General features: G+C 38.9%; 1 protein-coding gene across 2 annotated transcripts in view; it reads left to right on the top strand.

Moving 5' to 3' along the window:
* The window catches only part of kdm4b (lysine (K)-specific demethylase 4B), a 58109-nt gene extending 39625 nt beyond the window's left edge, over positions 1–18484 (top strand). For both annotated transcript variants that reach the window (XM_037769892.1, XM_037769891.1), the window contains exons 13-22: positions 722–882; positions 2096–2285; positions 4026–4102; positions 4469–4524; positions 5213–5321; positions 9835–10023; positions 11280–11456; positions 12051–12170; positions 15114–15206; positions 16347–18484. In XM_037769892.1, the coding sequence (XP_037625820.1) occupies positions 722–882; positions 2096–2285; positions 4026–4102; positions 4469–4524; positions 5213–5321; positions 9835–10023; positions 11280–11456; positions 12051–12170; positions 15114–15206; positions 16347–16778 (1604 nt within the window). In that variant the 3' untranslated portion in view covers positions 16779–18484. The remainder of the gene's footprint in view (positions 1–721; positions 883–2095; positions 2286–4025; positions 4103–4468; positions 4525–5212; positions 5322–9834; positions 10024–11279; positions 11457–12050; positions 12171–15113; positions 15207–16346) is intronic.
* The last annotated feature ends 2583 nt before the right edge of the window (positions 18485–21067 follow it).

Below are 21067 nucleotides of genomic sequence, written 5' to 3'. Positions count from 1 at the left end.
TCTCCATCACCACACTTAAAATGAACAAGACACCATTTTTGTTTTGATTATTGATCCAGAGAAAGAAAAACAAACTGGACTAAAGCTCCCTGTGGGGATAATGAAATCAAGACTGCAAGGCCTTTTTTCCCCCTCCCCTCCCTTCCGTCTTTTTCTTTTCATTTTCTGACTGACACTTATTGATCCGGGGATCATGACTCCCAATTACCTGCTTTCAAAGTCACTTTACATCGGCAGCGGGGGACCCGGCTCGGGGCATGTCCTTCAGAAGGGTGGATGAGGAACAAGGAGAAAGAGAGGGCTGATGAAGGGAGAAAAGAGGGAGTTAAATGGCAAGCTTGTGAAGAGCTCTTCCTGCCTTCTGTTCAGGTTTAACAAACAGTCTGGCTCAGTAGCTTCAGGGGGCTTCACTGCAAAATTGATTCCAGAGCCACAACAGCGAGTTGTTGATGCCTGTACTATTTGTGTTCATCAGCCAATTATATCAGAAGTGGTGTTGTTATTGTCTGGAACACAATGTGCTATTTGTGTCTCTTGGCGAGGACTTTCTTCTTAAAAACATCCTTGTGCTTTTCCAAAAATGCTTCACATGCACTTCAGAGAAAAATAAGATCATTACCAATAATGACTCTTCCAACATCTCCTTTAGGTCACTTCATATTGTGGATGTCTTCTTTTGGAGCAGCACATCATTAACACATTTCATTTTTTTTACCCACAGAGCTGTCCTCCCCCATGCCGCTGGACAGCGACATGAAGAAACAGGAGCACCTGTGGCAGAATCACTCGCCCAACTTCCTGGCAGAGAAGGCCTTCAATATTGCAGTGGCAGCAATCCCACCACACTGTGCTATCTGTTTACTCTTCTGTCCCTACACAAAGGTACAGCCACACACTGCAACTGAAGCACATATGTGTCTGTGAAGGAGTAATGGTAGTGAAAATCAGGTGTAACAGTTCAGCAGGTTAACAGCATTATTAGTGATGTTGGTCCGTCAGCAGTTTTAGTAGCAAAAGTTTAGGTGTAAAGGTTCTGACGCACCAAGCCGACGGAGCGTCTGTCGGCCTAGTTTTTGCGGTGTGCACTGTCGATTGTAGTCTGCCCGTGTCAAAGGCTTTTTGGTCGATTCAGCATGTTTCAATCGGCGGCAGGGCCCGTCGGTTAGAGAAATCACTCTGAATGGCTGTTCAGCTCAAACGAATCAGTGCACGAGAAACGAAAATGAGGAAAGCAAGCAAACAAGTAAAGTCAAGAGGAAAAACACAGAAGACTTCTCCTTTATCAACCTCACCTCATCTGATCATTCAAATACACGGATATTTTCACTATGACATGGTCAACTGGAATGAAACTAAGTGGCTAGTGAGGGTGGTGTGAAAACGGGCCGCTTTGTTTCATGTACACTTCATAACAATGGCTTGTATATCCGCAGTCCTCGGTCTTCCGGTTTCCCTTTTTGAATGACAAATACAGACTACCGCTACATGTTGGTACAGAGAGTTATTTCCTCTCACGCAGGCGCAGAACATACGGGGTAGTTGGTTGTTGGCTGTAGTCTTTGCGGTGTGCCCGAATGCAGCTTTTTGGCAGAAACAAAGGCGACGTGAGGCGACGTATCGGTCGGCCCGTCGCTGCTAGTTCTTTGATGACGGTTTGGAAGAATTTCAATATGTTATTTCCATGTTCTAGTAAAGTTCAATCAACATTTGTGAACATGAGCTGCTCTCTCTCAAAGCCGTAGTCGTAAGCCAAGTCTCAAACTTGTGATGTCATAGGGTATAAAGTCTGGAGCTGCTCCGTAGTCAATGAATGGGAAACGGATTTTATGGACCCACAGAATGTTTGTTTTCTTTTATACTCAAATGAGCTTTATTCTGTTGTAGTGTTTTCGGTTGTGAAATAGAACTGTACTGTAACGGTATTGTTAGCTCTCAGAACTACAAATTACAACAATTACAGGCCATAAAAGCAAAAAAGGAATGTTTTTGAACTCCATCCTCTCTCCATTCTTCCCAACCATTGTGACGGCTGACAAGTAATCAACATGAGTCCAATCCACTAACGGTATTATCGTCTTCCCTCTGGCCTTTCCAGCCACACAAAGATTCTTTTGTCGACACCCAGCGTGCCTCCCCACCCCGTCTGACTCGTCCCCTGGTCCCAGAGATGTGCTTCAGCGTTGGTGCCGGCAACACCGAGCCTCCACCCACCAACTATCACATTGGAGAGGATGGAACCAGTCCTCTGCTCTGCTGTACATCTTGCCACATGCAGGCTCATGCCAGTAAGTATAAAACCCTCAAAACAGCAAGAAAGGATGCTGGCTGTATTTGAGTATGAACATTGGGACCAAATGTAATGTGTTCAGCCTGGTTTGCGTTGGAGTAATAACACCTGGGAGCAGCTGTAGCAGTTAAAAAGGCTTTCCCATGCATATCGAAATATTTTTTTTTGGATGAGCAGTACAAAAATAAACCTAAGCAGAACAGATGTGCTGTTAATGAAAAGTCAACACTCTTGCAGTTGCAGAAAGCTTTCTAGAAAAGACAATTTGATTACAGGTTTTACACTGAAGCGGCCTCAAGAAGTGTGAGTACAGTCACTGAGAGCAGCCTCAGGTTTTAAAGGCTGTTAGAAGTTGGTTGAAATCTGCATTTTCACATTTTGCTGTCAATTCTTTTTTAAATTTATTTATTAATCAATCAAATAAGTTTAAAAAATCAAACTATTAAGAGGATGGCTACCGCTGCAAACATACAATTAAACTACAATAGCAAGACTTTTGCTGAACAATATTTAGTGGATTTTAAAAATTAGGAAACGTTCTGTGCTTTCTGTTTATTGTTGTAGAAAAGTCATGTTTGATTCTGTTCAACTGGGAGACTTTCAGCTCCGGACACACTGCAGCGTTTGATTTATAACACTATGGGCTACAAGCCCATACACAGACTGACAAGCTCTACAGACAGACTCTACTGGGCATTTCACCACTCTTTTTACTTTATTTTATCCCCGCACTCCTGAGAATAGTGTTGGAAAAATAGGAAGCACAGAAGATGAGACTCCACTACAGCAGTGCAACAATCTGTCTGCTCAGTCCCCCTGTTGCCGCGCTCAGCGAGGCTTCCTTGTTTAACTCTCCTCGACTCTGGTTAAACTAGCTAAGAGGCTGCTCAAGCAACGCAAAGACCTCTCTGAAGGCAGCACACCATAAACCATCCCGGCTCTTATTTACTCTGCTTTGCACGCTTAACCATTTTTCACAAAGAAAGTCTCCTTTTGAGGGAATATGGCTTCTGTCAAAGCAAAGCGTGAAAGGACAGGCAGCTTGTTAACTTTGTGTATGAGCCAAGGAGCTCTGGGATCTCTGTGCTTGGCTCTACTTCTCATTGCCAAATGGTAACACCACTTATTTAGACTTAACAAAAAAAATAATAATGAATAAAAGCGTTTTTTTTTTTTTAAATGTCTGTGCATGTGGATGTCAGGCAGCACATGCAATCCGATGAGTTATAGTATGGACATGTGCACATGTGCTCAGTCAGTAACACCAAATCTCCTGGGTTCTTATTAGCCCTAAAGCTGGAGTGCACCTTCAAAAAGGCTAGTTCATAAGAGGACGTGAAGCAGAAAGAACTCCTGTCAAAAACACAAGCTCTGCGCTCCATTTCTTTGCTCCTCATTGTTTTGGAGTGGACATTCAACTAAAAATCATTCAGACCTGTCTAGGTGTGACATAAACGTACAAGCTGTTTGATTTAGAAGCTCAAATTGGAGATAGTGACGAGATGGTTGTGCAAGTTAGGTACTAGCAAAATGGTTAACGAGCAGGTTTGGTGTCAAGTGCATCGCAATTATAAAAAAACGGAAGCATTCAATAAATATTAATGGTAGAGCTTGGCTCAAATTGCCATGGAGGCCATCCTTACTGAAAATGAATTCATCTAGAAGGTGCTTTGGAAACTTTAAATGCAAAATGTTATAGTAAAGGTATGTGAAGCTATTAATCTTTCCTCTCTTATAGGTTGTTACGGTGTGAAGCCAGAATCTGTCAGTGAACCCTGGATGTGCTCCAGGTGTGCAACAAGAGCCTGGACTGTGGTGAGTAGCAACACTACCTAATACAAAACAAAAAAACACAAGTCTAGAAAAACAGTTTGATCTTCTCCAGGACTTCCAAGTATCAAACACTCAGAGTTGACTGGATCTGCAGCCTCTATTTCTTCATGTTTTCTACTAAAATCTGCTGTTCTAAAGATTGTTATAGACAGATAGTTAGGTAGGTAGGTAGGTAGGTAGGTAGGTAGGTAGATGGATGGATAGTAGATTATGTACCCCAGCAGGTATTGCAAAACCAAGCCAAGGTATTGCCTAGAAAAAGACTGAATTGGCCAAGGTATGGAGCTCAGAAGATCTGTATTTCCATCACTGCCTAAACTTTATTCTCATTTGCTTTCTGTTTTTCAGGAGTGTTGTCTCTGTAACTTGCGGGGAGGAGCTTTGAAGACGACCACAGACAACCGGTTAGTAGCATATGCTTGGGTTTTATTGTGGCCATTTTTCCACGTGTGCAAAACCTCTTCAGACATTTTAAAACGTCATTCCCCAGTAAACAATTAAACATTATAAATATAATTTTAATTTTATTGACTTCTCATTCCCTTAGGATTTCAGATTTCTGCTTAAAAATACTCTATATGTAGGTTACGATTAAATTCAGGGTGCATTTTTATTTTATTGGGACGATGTTCATTTTTCAGAGCCTGGTAGTATTTGGGGCATGAGGTGAAGTCCTTTTTCCTGATACACTGAGAGCAGAGTCTCTGCTCCTCTGGCACATAACCTAAGCTTTTCTTCATTTAGGATTTTATTTTACTGTGGTCAGATCATATGCTATGTATTTGCAATGTAAAGTCTGTTGTTAGGGTCAGATAACATTTTAATTTGCTCTGCATTTTAGTTGTTTCCTTCCCGTATATGAAATACTTTTGTTAGGTAATAATTTAGTTTGATTTGATTGGGTTGGTGTTGTGGTACCGATGCTGTTCGGGGCATGTTAGTTTGTCTGAACAGAGCATCAGGACCAGCTGGCTGAGGGGACTTTTCTTTGGCTTTAACTCTTGGCAGATTAGGGCTATGTGATGGTATGCCATGGGGTCACTAGTTTTTAGGTGATTTTACAATGTCATTGGTATCTCTCTCTATAACCAGGTGGGTCCATGTCATCTGTGCCATCGCTGTACCTGAAGCTCGCTTCGTCAACGCCATCGAGAGGGAGCCGGTGGACGTCAGTGCCGTTCCAGAAACACGCAAGAATCTGGTAAGTTCAGACAGAGACAAAGCAAAGGTTTATTCATCTCTAATGGTATAGTGTGATGTCAGACAGGTAGGGATTTAAACCAAAGCAAGACCATCTTTACAGTCACAATCTTCATCCTCCTCTCTTTGAAGAAACTAACTGACTCACTGCCGCCGTTTAATTTTTTTTGTCTTGTCTCAGCATTATAGAATTCTCTCTTCCTCCCTGATCTCCTTTCCTCAATCCGACGGCCTTTCCCCACATTTTGCCCACACTGCTTCTGTATCTGTCACCCTCTCCGTTACCCCCCTCCTTCCCTGGTGGATGGATAGATCGTGTTTTTGCAAGCTGTGGAGGACATGGGGTAAAACATATGTGCTGAGGGGAATGGCTGAATAATCAGCTGTCATTTCTCACTGCGCCAAATGAACTGCATCGATCCCGTAGGTGGGAGGCAATTTCCCCATTGCTGCCGCGTCTTTGAACACAACTCTTCTCCTCCTCTCTCTCCCTTCTTTCTCTCCATCCCTCCTTCCCAGTCTCATGATCCCACTTCACAGTCAACAGCAGTGCTTGCTGGTGCATTATAACAAATCTACAAATAATGTCTCCTCTCTCCCTCCCCTTCTCTCTGAATAATCTATCAAAGACAAGCTGGGTGACATTTGCATCCGAGTGCTGTCAAAGCAGGTTTCCTCCTCCGTCTCTTCTTAAAAGGCCATGAGAAGAAGCTCCGCGGTCTAATGATTCGGATGACTGGGCTGATCAAATGTGAACACGCACCCTTGGAAACCAGTTAATATTGCACCGTGTTCAGCAATCTGTGTTTTCCCTCCATCTTTGAACATTTGGTTTTCAGGGACGGAGAGATTTCACACAAGCTGCTATCGTCTTAGTTGTTTCAGAATATCTCCGCCACAGTAACACTGTGCATTCCTCAAAAATTTACCTTTCCCAAAGGTAGTGTTGCATCTCGCACCTAGAGGCAATGCGATTTCTGTTCTTGTAAGAAAACAGCCTCAAGCTGGGAAAAGCAAGCGGCTTAAATAAATCATCATACGATCTTTAAAACTGTTTGGTGGTGTGCAATGTTCTTTATGCTACGAGAGGACAGGGCCAAAATCAGACATTTTAAAATGCTATAGATGGAGGCTTAAATTTAGAGCTGCTTTTACTGCAGGTTATAACTCAGTAGCCAAAAACTGTTTAAACTGGTGGCGAGGAGATTCGCCTAGCTTCTCACTGCCCACATGACGCCAACCCCGCTGCAGCTGGGTGGAGGACTGGCTGAATAATCCAGGAGCCAGGCGTTGACACCAGCCACACCCGTTAACGGCAGCTCTCCTCGGTGATCTGTGCACTTGGAAAGGTGCTAGGATGATGTTCATAGCTTACAAAGCCTCTAGGATTGGTTAGTAGTCATTGGCTAGGAAAACCCTTTGCAGAAAACTCTTCTTTATGATGTTACGCACGCTGTACCTTAAGGACCACAGTTCTTAAGAAGTAATGATTCCAATGTCCATAGTTTGTGCTTTAATTGCAAATCATATTTTGATTGTAGGATTAGGCAGAGCAAAAGCAAACAGCTCAAATGATGATTCAAATATAATTAGTTCAATATTAGATTGGGTATAATAATGATTCGTAATCCAGATATACTGATTATAATAAAAAGGCGGATGGTGTAACCTGTTCAATTGAATGTCCGTTTGATGGAAGAAAGAGAGAGGGGGGGTTTGCTGCGTTGCCGTTGACTTCTATAGTCTATGCACTCCCTTTTAGATATGCCACTATAGTAACACAGTGCCACCTATGTCATAATTTCACATCCACAAGGTCCTTTATCTCGACCATAAGTCATTCTTGTTATTTCATATTCTTAAGACCTGATCTTGGTTACATGCACATTTATGTTAATTGCAACTACTTAAATGATCATGTATCATTCCTACTCCAATAGGGAGTAAATCTTAACACTTTCCTGCTAACATTAATCAAGTCATACTGATTAGGGATTACGTACTCTGTATCACAAGAGTCCATTTGTTATTCATCTGCGTTGGAACGGCCTAGCTCGAGATGTGGATAAGGCTGAGAGAATGCTCGAAAGCGTGCTCTGGTTCTCTCCCGACGGTCTCGACGCCGCCTAGAACCTTCTGTTTGGGCTCGAGGCTGCTCACTCCAGGGTCGAGGGTTTACATATTGAGGACGAGGGATTTCATAATTACTTGACAGTGTGCAAGAAAAGTTTTTCAAGAGGATTAAAGTAAAGACTAGAATTACCGCCTCGTGGTTGTATGCTTCCGCCAACCAGTCAAGTTACAGTTTACATCCATGTTTACATCCATATCACTTCATCATTTTATCCTATAAGACATTTGCATCACCACCAACTAGTTCATCCTGGAGTCCAAGTTGACATTTGTGTCAAATTTGATGAAAATTCCCTCAAGGCGTTCCTGAGATATCATTTTCACGAGAATGGGTATGGACGGACGGACAACCCGACTCACAGGTGCAGAGGACAAACACGGATCACTATTGGTGTAGCTTTTCCTCGTTGGAGAGCGCTGAAAGAAAAGAAGAGAATAATAGCAGACATGGATGTTGGGTTTTTGACAGATTAGTATTCATAAAATGCCATAAAAGTGCAGTGCCATTCAAAACGCACCCTTATTTGCACGGGAAGACTTCAGATTTGGTGAGCTCACCTGCAGCCATATGTCATAAGCGCGCATCAACAGCGTTTGTTTAATTACTCTCACTGCCAGAGGGGGGAGACAAAAGTTCCGCACTGCAGGTTTAATAAAGAATTAAAACGTTTTATTGATCGACCATGTGCTGCAGCTGCTCGCCGTGTGATTTGTCAAACTGAGGAGGGTGAAGAAGGAAGGATGAGAGAGAGTGAGGGATTGGGGAGATAAAGTGTGCGATGATAGATAATCACAGAAAACCAGCTACACAGAAAGATACCAGTCACATAAGATGAGGCAGCTGTCAAAGCCGGTTGGGGTAATAGGTCTGTATGTTAGATCGAAGCATGTTGTTATGAGTTAAACACATATAATTCCACTTTTCTCGTATAATTTTATTTCCTGGCAGGTGATTTCTTAATAGATAAATGTTTTCATTAGGCTTTTTGAAGGGAGATAATGTTTCTGAAACACACCCACCCTGGTGTATTGAGAAGATAACTCGGTTTGACAGGCCAAATGATTCCTTCACATGCTGTTATTCTCTTTCCTTGGTGCATACCGGCTTTCCATCCATCTCTCTTGTTCTCTCCATTTTAACCGAATCGAGGGAGCAAATGAGGGATGGGGAAGGAAAATGTAAAGACAAACGTGGCTAGACATGGAGGGTTGAAGGATTCAGAGTGAATTGAAGATGATGAATGGATGTTGTGGGGTTGTGTGTGCAGGGTGGCACGTCAAAGTGTCTCAGTGGAGACGAGGCCAGTTTCCCGGCCAAAGGCAAAGATTTGGTTGGCTGGTGGTAATTTCACACTCAGGATGTGGGGATGGAATGAAGGGGATTTGTAAAAGAAAGTGCTCCAAGGGGGAATATCAAATTCCTTGTTTGATTGTGCAAGTGTCGGAGTTGAACAAGTGATGCAAGACGAAAAGGATGCAGGGGAAAAAAGAAAGATGGCAAAAAAACATATTTTGAATGTCACAGTGGCGGTTCAGGCAGCTGTTATTAACAAGTTGTTCTTTAAGAAAGTGTTGACATTTTCAGTGGAGGCTGGACAAGAATCTCACCACGCTGATGACTGCACAAGCATGTGTTCTGTGCAAAGCTGAAAACATCCATTATATTTTTAATGAGTAGAAACCTGTTAGAGTACCAGACAGAATCAAAGATGTGACAGAGGAGAAAATGCCTACACTCCTGATTCCTCCATCACCGTTTCAGAAGATGCCCTGCAATTTGAATATGTGCCTGAGTGGAAGAGTGACATGTTTTTTTTGTGGGTAAATTGTAGAAAGGTCAGGTACTAAACTTTCTTTAGATAATATCCAGCGATTGTTAAACAATGTGATGCTCATTCTGTGCAGATGTTGGCAATTCCTCATTGCTTTTTACCTTTTCTAAGTCTCTCACGGTTCTTATTAGGGCTGGGCGATATGGAGAAAATCAAATATCACTATTTTTTAGGATATTACTACTGACATTCCTGTAATATTACGTCACAACGTCTGCTGTATTAGCCATGTGTTTACTACGTGTTTATTTGCATATAGAGCGGGGAAGTGAGATCCGATCGTAAGTGGTCACTGGAGACACGTCAGGTGTGAACAGACGTACTTAAAGCTGTCCTCTTGTGATCCAATCACTCAGGATGTATGTTAATGCCAGGTCTGAACAGGGCCAAAGAAACCGGTAGTTGTTTATAATGTGCAACAATCTGAACCAGAGGAGCATAATACCATCCCTGTGATCCTTGAATGGCCATGAAAGAGAATGCAATAAAGACATTTGTGTCCAACCTGAATCACCAACCAAAGTCTTTGTTTTCTGTTTTTCCTTGTAGAAGTGTGTGTTCTGCCATGGCGAGACTACCAATCAGAACCGCGGCGCCTGCATCCAGTGCTCGTACGAGAACTGTGCCACCTCCTTCCACGTCACCTGCGCCCAACTCGCCGGAGTAGTCATGACGCCAGCCGACTGGCCGTATGTGGTGAACGTCACCTGCCAAAGGCATAAAAGGGCCCCTCAGAAGGTAAGTGCAAATCAAGAGAAAAAGTGAGTTGTTTAAGTGTGTTTTTTTTATTTATTAAAACCATTCAATATGTTCTTATGTGACAAGTACAGGCAATTTATTTCAGAAGAATTTATTGTTGAAATTCTCTTTATATTTGACAGCAATCAATAAATCAAATGCTCTGAACAATAAAGAAAGAAAAAATGGTATCTCTCGATGACACAGGACGGTAATAAGTCCGTCCAATCATTTCATTTGTCCCTCATGAAGTGATTGGATGGTCTACCTATCTGCCTGTCTGGGCACACCCTGTGTGCACTCTTTAGGTTATTGGATACGATTAGGACAACAATGTGCTCCTTTCCCCAACGCTTTCCCGTGCACTTAAATGTGATTGTTTTGAATGTGAATACAACTTGGTGTAAAGACACATATCTGTTTTTGATTGTGCTAGCTCAAGAAAACTTTACCGTTCATGGAGTAATTTTATAACATAATAAAAAGCAACATTGTAGAGAGTCACTGGTTTGACTTGATACACCATTCTTCAACTTTGTGAGATGGATAACAAGCATCTGTCTGTAGTAGGGCTGCAACTAACGATTATTTTCATTGTCAATAAAGCTGTTGGTTATGTTCTCGATTAATCGATTAGTCGTTTGGCCTATAAAATGTCAGAAAATGGTGAAAAATGTCAATCAGTGTTTCCCAAAGCCCAAGATGACGTCCTCAAATGTCTTGTGTTATCCACAACTCAAAGATATTCAGTTTAATGTCACAGAGGAGTAAAGAAACCAGAACATATTCACATTTAAGAAGCTGGAATCAGAGAATTTAGACTTTTTTTTTTCTTAAAAATTTACTCAAACAGAATAATTGATTATCAAAATAGTTGGTGATTAATTTAATAGTTGACAACTAATTGTTGCAGCTCTAGACTGTAGAAACCCTTGAGAACACAAAGAAGCACAGAAAAGTTCCCTTCACAGAGTACATGATTTGAATATATTTTAGAGCCCCTCCCCACATGAATGTATCATTTTACAACTGAATTCATATTACCACCACTCTTTTTTTATGTTAATGCAAGCTTGAATACCTCTTCTTATTTAGGTTTTAGTCATTTGGGTTTTGAACTTATCCAGACTGACTGATCTATATATTTTGAAGAGAGAGGACTATCCGTACGATTGCAGTGTGTGCCGGATGAGCACACAAACAGATCTGATCCTCTCTTAGCCTCAAACGATCTGTCTGTGTTTTTCTCCCTCCAGCCTCGGACAGCACCAAAAGGCCCGCCGAGTCTGAACCTGGGCCAGAGGGTGATCGGTCGCAACAGTGACGGCTGGTACTACCACTGCACCATCATCGGCATGGCAACGCAGACGTTCTACGAGGTCAACTTTGACGACGGCTCGTACTGTGACAACGTGCACCCAGAAAACATATTAGTGAGTGTTCTTGTTCTTAGTGCTTAGTTAGACACCTACCCATGTACAATTTATAGAAATAACTTCAACACATATAATTCATTTTTTTAATGCGAGGAGGAAATATCCTAGCAACGGTTATATAATTCATAGCTGGATGTAAATGAAGATATAATGCCGAAATGTGAATTCAAATAACCTTTAATGACTCACTGCCACATGTTACGCACATAACTGTTATAACATGTTCACTTGTAAAGAGGGGGAACTAAAAAATATGAAAGAACTATATCAAGTAACTTTAAGCTAGTTTGACTTGTGTAAAAGTGGGACGTCTTCATTGAACAACAGGGAAATCCTGTCAAACGTTTTACAAAATGTTCTTTATTCTGTATAATGAATCTGTTTGTTAACTGCCTCAGGTCAATTTCTTGTAATATTCTTGGTAAATCAGGGGTTCATCAGCAAATTAAAAGACAAGAGTTTAGTAAAATGACACATGGAAATCTCTTAATTGTAATTTTTCTGCCATTCTTTCCTCCGTCCCCTCCACATACTCTATTCCTCTCCATCTTCTTCCTCTTTGTCTACAACCTGTTTCTCTTCCTCCTTCAGAGTCACGACTGCCTGCGTACCGGTCCTCCTGAGGTGGGGGAGTTGATTGTGGTCAGCACGCCCGAGGGTCAGGTCGTCAACGCTTCCTTTGTCAGACAGCACACCCATAAGTTCTACCAGGTGAGGAAAAAATCACAACTGTTAGATATTAACCTCGCTCTCTGACAGTCAAACCTGCTAAAAATACGTGATCAAAACTCCAGTCAGTTAGAGGTTAGAGAATCAGATTTGTTGCTGGAATGTCACCACTTAATAAATAAAAATACATCACAGTTTAGATTTGTGAATAACACCATCGATGGATAAATGCATGTTTAAAAACGGAATAGAAAACAAACACATTCCTGAGAAACTGCTGTTCAAAAGTCTTCAAGCAATGTTTGTAATTCTCAGCAACAATGTGTGTAAATGTATGAACCTTTCCAAGGAAAATCCAACTGTAAAAAACATTCTAAATATTAGGGCTGTCGAAGTTAACGCGATAATAACGCGTTTACGCAAATCTGTTTTAACGCCACTAATTTTTTTAAAGCAACTTGTGATTTTTAGCTTGTTGCAAAGGAGGATAAATAACGCTCCAAACTTACGCTAAATTTTGGCGAGGAAAAACTGGCATGGCCATTTTCAAAGGGGTCCCTTGACCTCTAACCTCAAGATATGTGAATGAAAATGGGTTCTATGAGTACCCACGAGTCTCCCCTTTACAGACATGCCCACTTTATGATCATCACATGAAGTTTGGGGCAAGTTAAAGTCAAGTCAGCACACTGACACACTGACAGCAGGGCTTGAGTTTGCAATGTTATGATTTGCGCATATTTTTTTATACTAATGCAGTACCTCTGAGGGTTTCTGGACAATATTTGTTGTTGTTTTGTGTTGGTAATTAATTTCCAATAATAAATGTATGAATACATTTGCATAAAGCAGCATATTTGCCCACTCCCATGTTGATAAGATAATTAAATACTTGACAAATCTCTCTTCAAGGTGCATTTTGAACAGATAAAATAACGTGTGATTAATTTGCGATAAATCACGATTAAATATTTTAATCAATTGACAGCCCTACTAAATACAGTTTTACTAAAATGCGGTGCAGGACAAGCTGTGAAGCGAGTACTCTGTGAGCAACGGCATCAATTACATTTTTTCATCTGGTGCTCTTCTGCAGAGTGACTTGAAGTGATTGAACCTGTGAACTTTTGGTAACAGAGTGCTCCGTCTAATTTCTTTGCCACCCTCCGGTTTGGTTCCAGTACGCGTGAAAAGCTCGGCTGCCCTCGTAGATTATGGCGAAGCATTTTGATACAGTGTGACATTAAAACATAAAGTGGGATTTGGCATCACTGATGCATGCTGGGGAATTTATGGGGAAAATATGCAGAGTGCTTACAGAGTGGAAAATGCAGACTTGAAAAAGATGATTCTAGGACCGGTGTCAAGGGAGGCCATCTTGAAAGTCACTTACATACATAGAAGCAGGAATGCATTAGCAGACGAGGTTAAGTGAGGTTGTTAATCTTAGAGTTTTCCGTGACGCTGGTTTTGTGAGCACATCTGTAAGTGTTTTTCTGACACACTCAGAGAACAGGGAGTAGTAGATAGTGTTTATGGAGGCTGCTTCTAACCCAAACTACAAACTCAAAACAAAAATCCGTCGCTGAACAAGCTATTGAACTCTGTCTTACTCATGTAGTCTCTCTCTCTCTGCGTAAAAACATCAATTAAATACTCTGATGTGTAAAATACTGGACCATCTGTCCAGTGTTTATTTGCATTCAGTATACAGGTGAGCTCAGAAGGACACGTTTAGTTTTTTTTTATCTTGCTTCCTCAGACAGCATATCTGTTAATGCACCACAAACCCATTTCTTGTTCCTCTTCAGAAAGTAAATCAGTGTCGTATCTTTCTCCGCTGCCCTCATGTCTCTGAGTAGCACTGAGAGTCCTGTTAGAGACCAGAAGCACTGTTACAATGCATTAAAAACAAGTTTCCAGCTGGTCACTGTGTCAGGGCCACAACCCTGACCTTGTCCTTTTTTTTTTTTTACGTTTAAAACGCTTAGCTGATGCTCTTGTCCAGTCAGTAAGCAGCTTCAGGGTTCAGTGCCGCGGTCAAGGGCATTTTGATGGTTGTTGATGGAACCATTTGTATGGCCGAGATCCCATCTGTGACTTTCTGGGCACAAGTTTGTATTTTTGTTCACCCTTTTCTTCACTACCAACGGATCTGCCTTCTTCTGCTATGTGAACAATGGAGATCCCCCAGACTGTGGAATGCTCTGCCTATTGAAATCAGACACGCCACATCAGTAGCATCATTTAAATCCCTTCTTTAAACTTTTCCTTTATAGGAATGTTGATGACTAAAATGTTTCCTTTATTTTATCCTCTGGTATTTTTATTTTTATGATCCCTCCGTTGTGTGTATTTTATTCTATTGTTGTTGTATTGATTTTTCTTCTTGAAAGCACTTTGTAACCTTGTTTAATGGTGCTATTGATAACATTCAGCCACTAGATGTCGCATTCTCCCCCCCACGTTCCATTGCTTTTACTTCACAACAAGTCGTTGCCAGGCACTTACAGTCAATCTCAGGCATTTATCCATTTTTTCCACACTATCGACCCAGAGATACCAACGTCGTTATACTATTGGCTCACAAGCCTTGTTAGAAGTGGGAACCAAACGTTCGATATCTTCCACAGAGATAAATAAAACGTTCATTTTGGACCCGCCAAAAACGTTTAAACTGATAAATTCACAGCCATAATTATTGTTTTCAGGAAAAGCCCTACTTTTATTTGGTACCTTTCTAAAGGCTCTGTGGATGTATTATTTTAAAAAAAAAATGTTTGTCTACATAAAAATGTTATCAATAAGACCTTTAGAGCTATATAAATGAAGTTTATTATTGTTGTTGTTATTAGTCATGTTGAGTGTATTTGGATATTATATTTTTACTCTTCTCCATGTGTGCCCAACTGAGCTCTCTACTCTTGGGAGACAAACCCGATGGAAATGTTAGTTTCTTAATCCAACGTTTTGTTATCTGCCCAGGTGGAGTTCCAGGACCAGAGTCAGCTGATACTGAAACACTCAGAGATCCATCAGCTGGACCAGGAACTGCCGAAGAGGGTCAGAGCCAGACTGGTGAGTACTCCGCTTTCTTCTGTGCTCACACACCATACATGTTATAAAAATAATATACAAGAAGACGACATTTAGTTTGGCAGATATTTGGCTTGGTTGACAGTAGATTTTAGAATTGGTTGCAAATTTAAACAATGAGAAAGGGCAGGTCAACAGTAGCTTGTATTGTTCAATAAGATGACACTAAAGTAGTTGTAGATAAACCAACTATTTATTCAAGAGAACAACCAACGCTTTGCAGCCCACAGAGGATAAAAGGCATGTTTGTCAGCCAAAATGTGTAGGTTGTTAGTTTTAATAAATATCTGTTTTATCTCTGGTAAGAAAAAAGTGCACTGATATACTACTGAAATGCCAGCAAAGCTTTCCGTGAATATTTGTGTCAGAAGAAGGCTGAATGACTTTTAAAACCCAAATCAATTTTGAAGTCACTTTGCCCACAACTGATATTAACTCTTGCAAATTCATGCAATCTGACTTAAATGTGTATTATGCACATTTTTCAACCAAGTATCAAGTGCTTGTTATTTCAGGCGTTCATTAGAGTTTGTTATCGACTATTTGTTGTCACAAAATATTAATATTACCTAATAATAGGCCACGGCGCTCAGTCCTTATCTCTTTCTTTGTCTCAGTCCTTAGTCCTAACAATTGTGCTTCTATAATGCATAAAGTTGGTGGTTTGTGGGTCGGGTGGTTGAAAAACTATTTTTTTTGCGGGTTGGGCAAGTTGTATTTTCAATTAGATTTTTTTTGAGATTTGTGAGAGTAAGAGAAGGTCTTTTAACTTGTTGCAGGTTTTGAGAAAATGTAAGTTATTTAATAGTCAATGGTTTATTACCAACATACAGAACTGAATTTATATTTTCCATGTAAGAAAAGTTACAAAATGTTTGCGTATGCTGTCAATTATAGTTCTTGGAAAGAAAGAAAATCGACAGGTCAGACTTTTAAAAAATCGGAAATCGTGACAGTGATTATCATCATTAAAGAATTGTTTTGTTCAAATACATTGAACTAAATATGATAGTCTATAAAATGTATACATCCCCTGATGAATTTACGTCACGCGAACCCCAGCATGCTCACTGATTGCAGAAGGTATAACTTTGGCTCAAGTCTGTACCTGTCTCTTTTCAGGCCATACCTGTACCACAGGGGGAGGTTTCGTCAGCAGATGAAGCCCAAGCAGCCAAACGGCGCTGCCTACCCTCAGGCTCAGCCCCGCCCGCTGAAACCCGCATGGAGACGACCAATAAACCGGCCTGCCCCCTAACTACAGCCCTGGTAGCAGCACCAGCAGCAGCACATCACAGTATTCATACACTGCCGACCTCACAACCTCTACCCCAGCCCATCACTACCCCTGCCTCAACCAATGGTATTCAGATGGACGCTGAGACCCCAATGGACACGAGCGTCACCCTCACCGACGCTCTAACAGAGTCGAGCCTGGCTTCGGACCCCACGCTGACTCCGCAGTCGACCCCTTTTTCAGTCGACGTTTCCTACATGGAGAGCCTCCTCCATTCACATTTCACTCAGGACAGTAGCCCCGGACCCATGTATTAAAAAACCAACTCCACTATATTATTACTCAGCCAGTGGAGGCTGAGCCAATAGGAAGTAAGCTAATGGAGAAGGATTTCGACTGAGTGCTGTATTAATGGACAAAAACATTTCCTCCACCGGCTCTAAGAGTTCAGGGCTGGAGCGAAAAAGAAACACACAAGCACTCTTTTAATGCATGTTACTTTTCTATTTTTGAGTTAATGTATTTGCAGTGGTGCTTTGGCGTGCTCTGAAGCAGCAGCTGAAGAAAGCTTTTTTTATTTTTAAAATTATTATTATTATTATTATTTGTTGTTTTTTAGGCCTTTTGGGGTTTTTCCGTTTTTGGTCAGCTGCTGTGCTTTTCTCCTCCCATCTTAATATAAATACGTCTCTGGGTGTTTTCGACTCCATACCTCATTGCATTAATTCAGTAACAGCACACTCCCATTTTCTTTTGTACAGGAAGCTAATTACTACGACGGCCTCTAAGCATTGAGGCCCCCGGTGGACTTCACTTCTTCTTTTTTCTTTTTCAAAATCAAATAACCAGCAACAAAATATCTATTTTTCAATCCGGCCACTCGTGGCTTTGAAACTGTTTGGTGGAATTAAAGTGTCACATTGTCCATCTGCAGGATATTTTCAGTAATGTGTTTTATTGTCAAATTGCAAGAGTTAAACTGGGGGAATGGGGGTAAAAATAATGTATTGTAGGGGGAACTCAGTATTTAAATGTCTTAGTCAAATATTGAAATAATTATTTGTAATAGAAGAAACATGTTGAATGCAAACACTAGTAGAATTGTCTGCAGGATGCATTGATTTTTTTGTGAAGATGTGTCACGGTAGTTAACAGATGAGACCTTTATGTATTGACATCGTTCAAACTGTCATTTGGCAGCTCCACTTTTCACACCCGAAACTGTCTCAGGGTTCCTACATGTGGAAAATAAATTTTGTTTTGTCATCCAAGTCTTCACGCAGTTAAAGAAGTATAGAACAGCCCGGAAAAATTCCTCAGTCGTAATTGGAACATGAATATCCGTTGCTTATGATGTCATTTTGCTCCTGTTAACAGATTGTCCATCATAATGAGTGCTATCTTTGTTCACGGTCACTTTTCTCCTATTAGCACATCAACTGGCCAAAACTATGAGGTAAATTTAAAGGATGAAAGTCTGGAAAATGTTTGATATTTGGAAAAAGGAAAATATGTATATGTAGGAACCCTAAAATCTGGAAATATGTTGTTCTCTTGGTTCTTCTTGGTTTAAATTGTATGTATAAGTCAATATTGTATATTAATAATATCTGTTTTTTCTATTACTGTATCCTTTCTATGTTAATTTTCTGAATTGAATTCACAAACTAGGCCAATTTAAAATAATGAGTTTATTTTTGACAGATTTTCACAGGCATATTACTCAGTTTGTACTGGCAAATACATCTTTCTTTTCCCAGATATGACCATTTTGTGCTTCAGAGGTGCTATAGAGACATTGAACTACTGATGGACTGAGTTTTCCAACACTGTCAACTTGTACATACTGCAGGCCTTGTGTATTGTGAATCAAATTTGTAAATGTCGCACATATACCTTTCTTTTTCATTTCTGTTCTTTCTGTCACCACAACTGAAATGTTGGGACACAGATGTGTTCATGTATCCAAATGATTTCCATCAAGAAAATTTTATTTCATAGGGATTAAAGTGGGTTGCTAGTCGCCAGCTCTTCTGTGTTTTGTGTGTTCAGTAACTTTTTTTCGACATACTATACTTTGACTTTTTTTCATAAAATGTTTCGACATACTATACTTTGACTTTTTTTCATAAAATGTTTCGACATACTATACTTTTACTTTTTTTCATAAAATGTTTCGACATTCTATACTTTGACTTTTTTTCATGAAATTTTTTGCCATGCTATAATTTGACTTTTTTTCATGACATTTTTCGACATACTATACTTTGACTTTTTTTCATAAAATGTTTCGACATACTATACTTTGACTTTTTTTCATAAAATGTTTCGACATACTTTTACTTTTTTTCATAAAATGTTTCGACATACTATACTTTTACTTTTTTTCATAAAATGTTTCGACATACTATACTTTTACTTTTTTTCATGAAATTTTTCAACATTCTATACTTTGACTTTTTTTCATGAAATTTTTCACCATGCTATACTTTGACTTTTTTTCATGAAATTTTTCAACATTCTATACTTTGACTTTTTTTCATGAAATTTTTCACCATGCTATACTTTGACTTTTTTTCATGAAATTTTTCGACATACTATACTATGACTTTTTTCACGAAATTTTTCGCCATACTATACTTTTACTTTTTTTCATAAAATGTTTCGACATTCTATACTTTGACTTTTTTTCATGAATTTTTTCGACATTCTATACTTTGACTTTTTTTCATGAAATTTTTCGACATGCTATATTTTGACTTTTTTTCATGAAATTTTTCACCATGCTATACTTTGACTTTTTTTCATGAAATTTTTCAACATGCTATACTTTGACTTTTTTTCATGAAATTTTTCGACATACTATACTTTGACTTTTCTTCATAAAATGTTTCGACATACTATACTGACTTTTTTTCATGAAATTTTTAGACATACTATACTTTTACTTTTTTTTTCATGGATTTTTCAACATGCTATACAATGACTTTTTTCACGAAATTTTTCGCCATGCTATAATTTGACTTTTTTTCATGAAATTTTTCGACATACTATACTGACTTTTTTTCATGAAATTTTTAGACATACTATACTTTTACTTTTTTTTTCATGGATTTTTCAACATGCTATACAATGACTTTTTTCATGAAATTTTTCAACATGCTATACTTTGACTTTTTTTCATGAAATCTTTCGACATGCTATACTTTGACTTTTTTTCATGACATTTTTCAACACGCTATAATATGATTTTTTTCATGGATTTTTCAACATGTTATACAATGACTTTTTTCATGATTTTTTTTGGCATACTATACTATGACTTTTTTTCAAATAACTTTTTGACATGACTTTTTTTTCATGAAATTTTTCGACATACTATACTTTGACTTTTTTTCATGAAATTTTTCGACATACTATACTTTTACTTTTTTTCATGACATTTTTCATCACGCTATACTATGATTTTTTTTTCATGGATTTTTCAACATGCTATACATTGACTTTTTTTCATGAAATTTTTGGATTGGATTGTATTTTGAAAAAATAAAAAAAAATTCATAGTATAATATGGCAAAAACATGTCATGGTACAGTATGTTGGAAAAAGAAAAAGAAGTCATAGTATAGTATGTAGAATTTTCTTTTTAAAAAGTCATAGTAAAGTATGTCGAAAAAGAGTCATAGTATACTATGTCGATAAAATAAAAAATTCATAGCGTAGTATGTCGACAAAAAGTGATAAAAAAAAGCCATGTCAGAAATTGTCAGGGTATAGTATGTCTAAAAAAGTCATCGTACTGTATGTTGAAAAAAGTGAAAAAAAGTCATAGTATTGTATGTCGAAAAAAGTAATGAAAAATTCATAGTATATTATGTTTAAAAAAGTCATAGTATAGCATGTCGAAAAAAGTCATAGTGTAGTGTATCGAGTGGTAAAAAAGTCATAATATAGTATGTTTAAAAAAGTCATAGTATAGTATGTTGAAAAAAGAGATAAAAAAGTTATTTGTATAGTATGTCGGAAACAGAGTAAAAAAAAATCAAGGTTTAGTATGTCGAAAAAAAGAATAAAAAAGATTCATAGTATAGTATATTGAAAAAAGTCATAGTATAGAATGTTGAAAAAAAAAAATCATGGTTTATTATGTAAAAAAAATTAAAAGAAAGTCAGTGTAGCATGTAGAAAAAAAGTCTTAGTATAGTATGTTGAAAGAAAAAGTCATAGTGTGTCGAAAAAAGAGAAGAAAATGCCATAATATAGTATGTCTAAAAAAAAAGTCACAGTATAATATTTCGAAAAAAAGACATAGTATGGTCTGTAAAAAAAAAAAAGCATAGTATAGTATGTGAAAAAAAGTCATAGTATAGCATGCTGTGATATGTGTAACCAATAAATTAATTAATATAGCAAGTTTTGTTTTTAAGCTTTTTGGGCGTTATCTATTATATCTAGAATGGCCCTTGAAAGGGTTCGGCAGAGGTAATAATGGTCCAAAATGAAATTGGGGGGGAGCACCAAACCCCCACCCCAAATGTACACAGATTATTTGCCAGTGAGTCTCAGAGTCTTCAGAGAGTCAAATCTCAAGTCCTTATTTTGTGTG

The sequence above is a fragment of the Sebastes umbrosus genome, chromosome 5 (assembly GCF_015220745.1).
Source record: "Sebastes umbrosus isolate fSebUmb1 chromosome 5, fSebUmb1.pri, whole genome shotgun sequence".
Lineage (NCBI taxonomy): Eukaryota > Metazoa > Chordata > Actinopteri > Perciformes > Sebastidae > Sebastes > Sebastes umbrosus.
The sequence above is the reverse complement of the archived record's forward strand: the minus strand, read 5'-3'. Positions and strand labels throughout refer to the sequence as shown.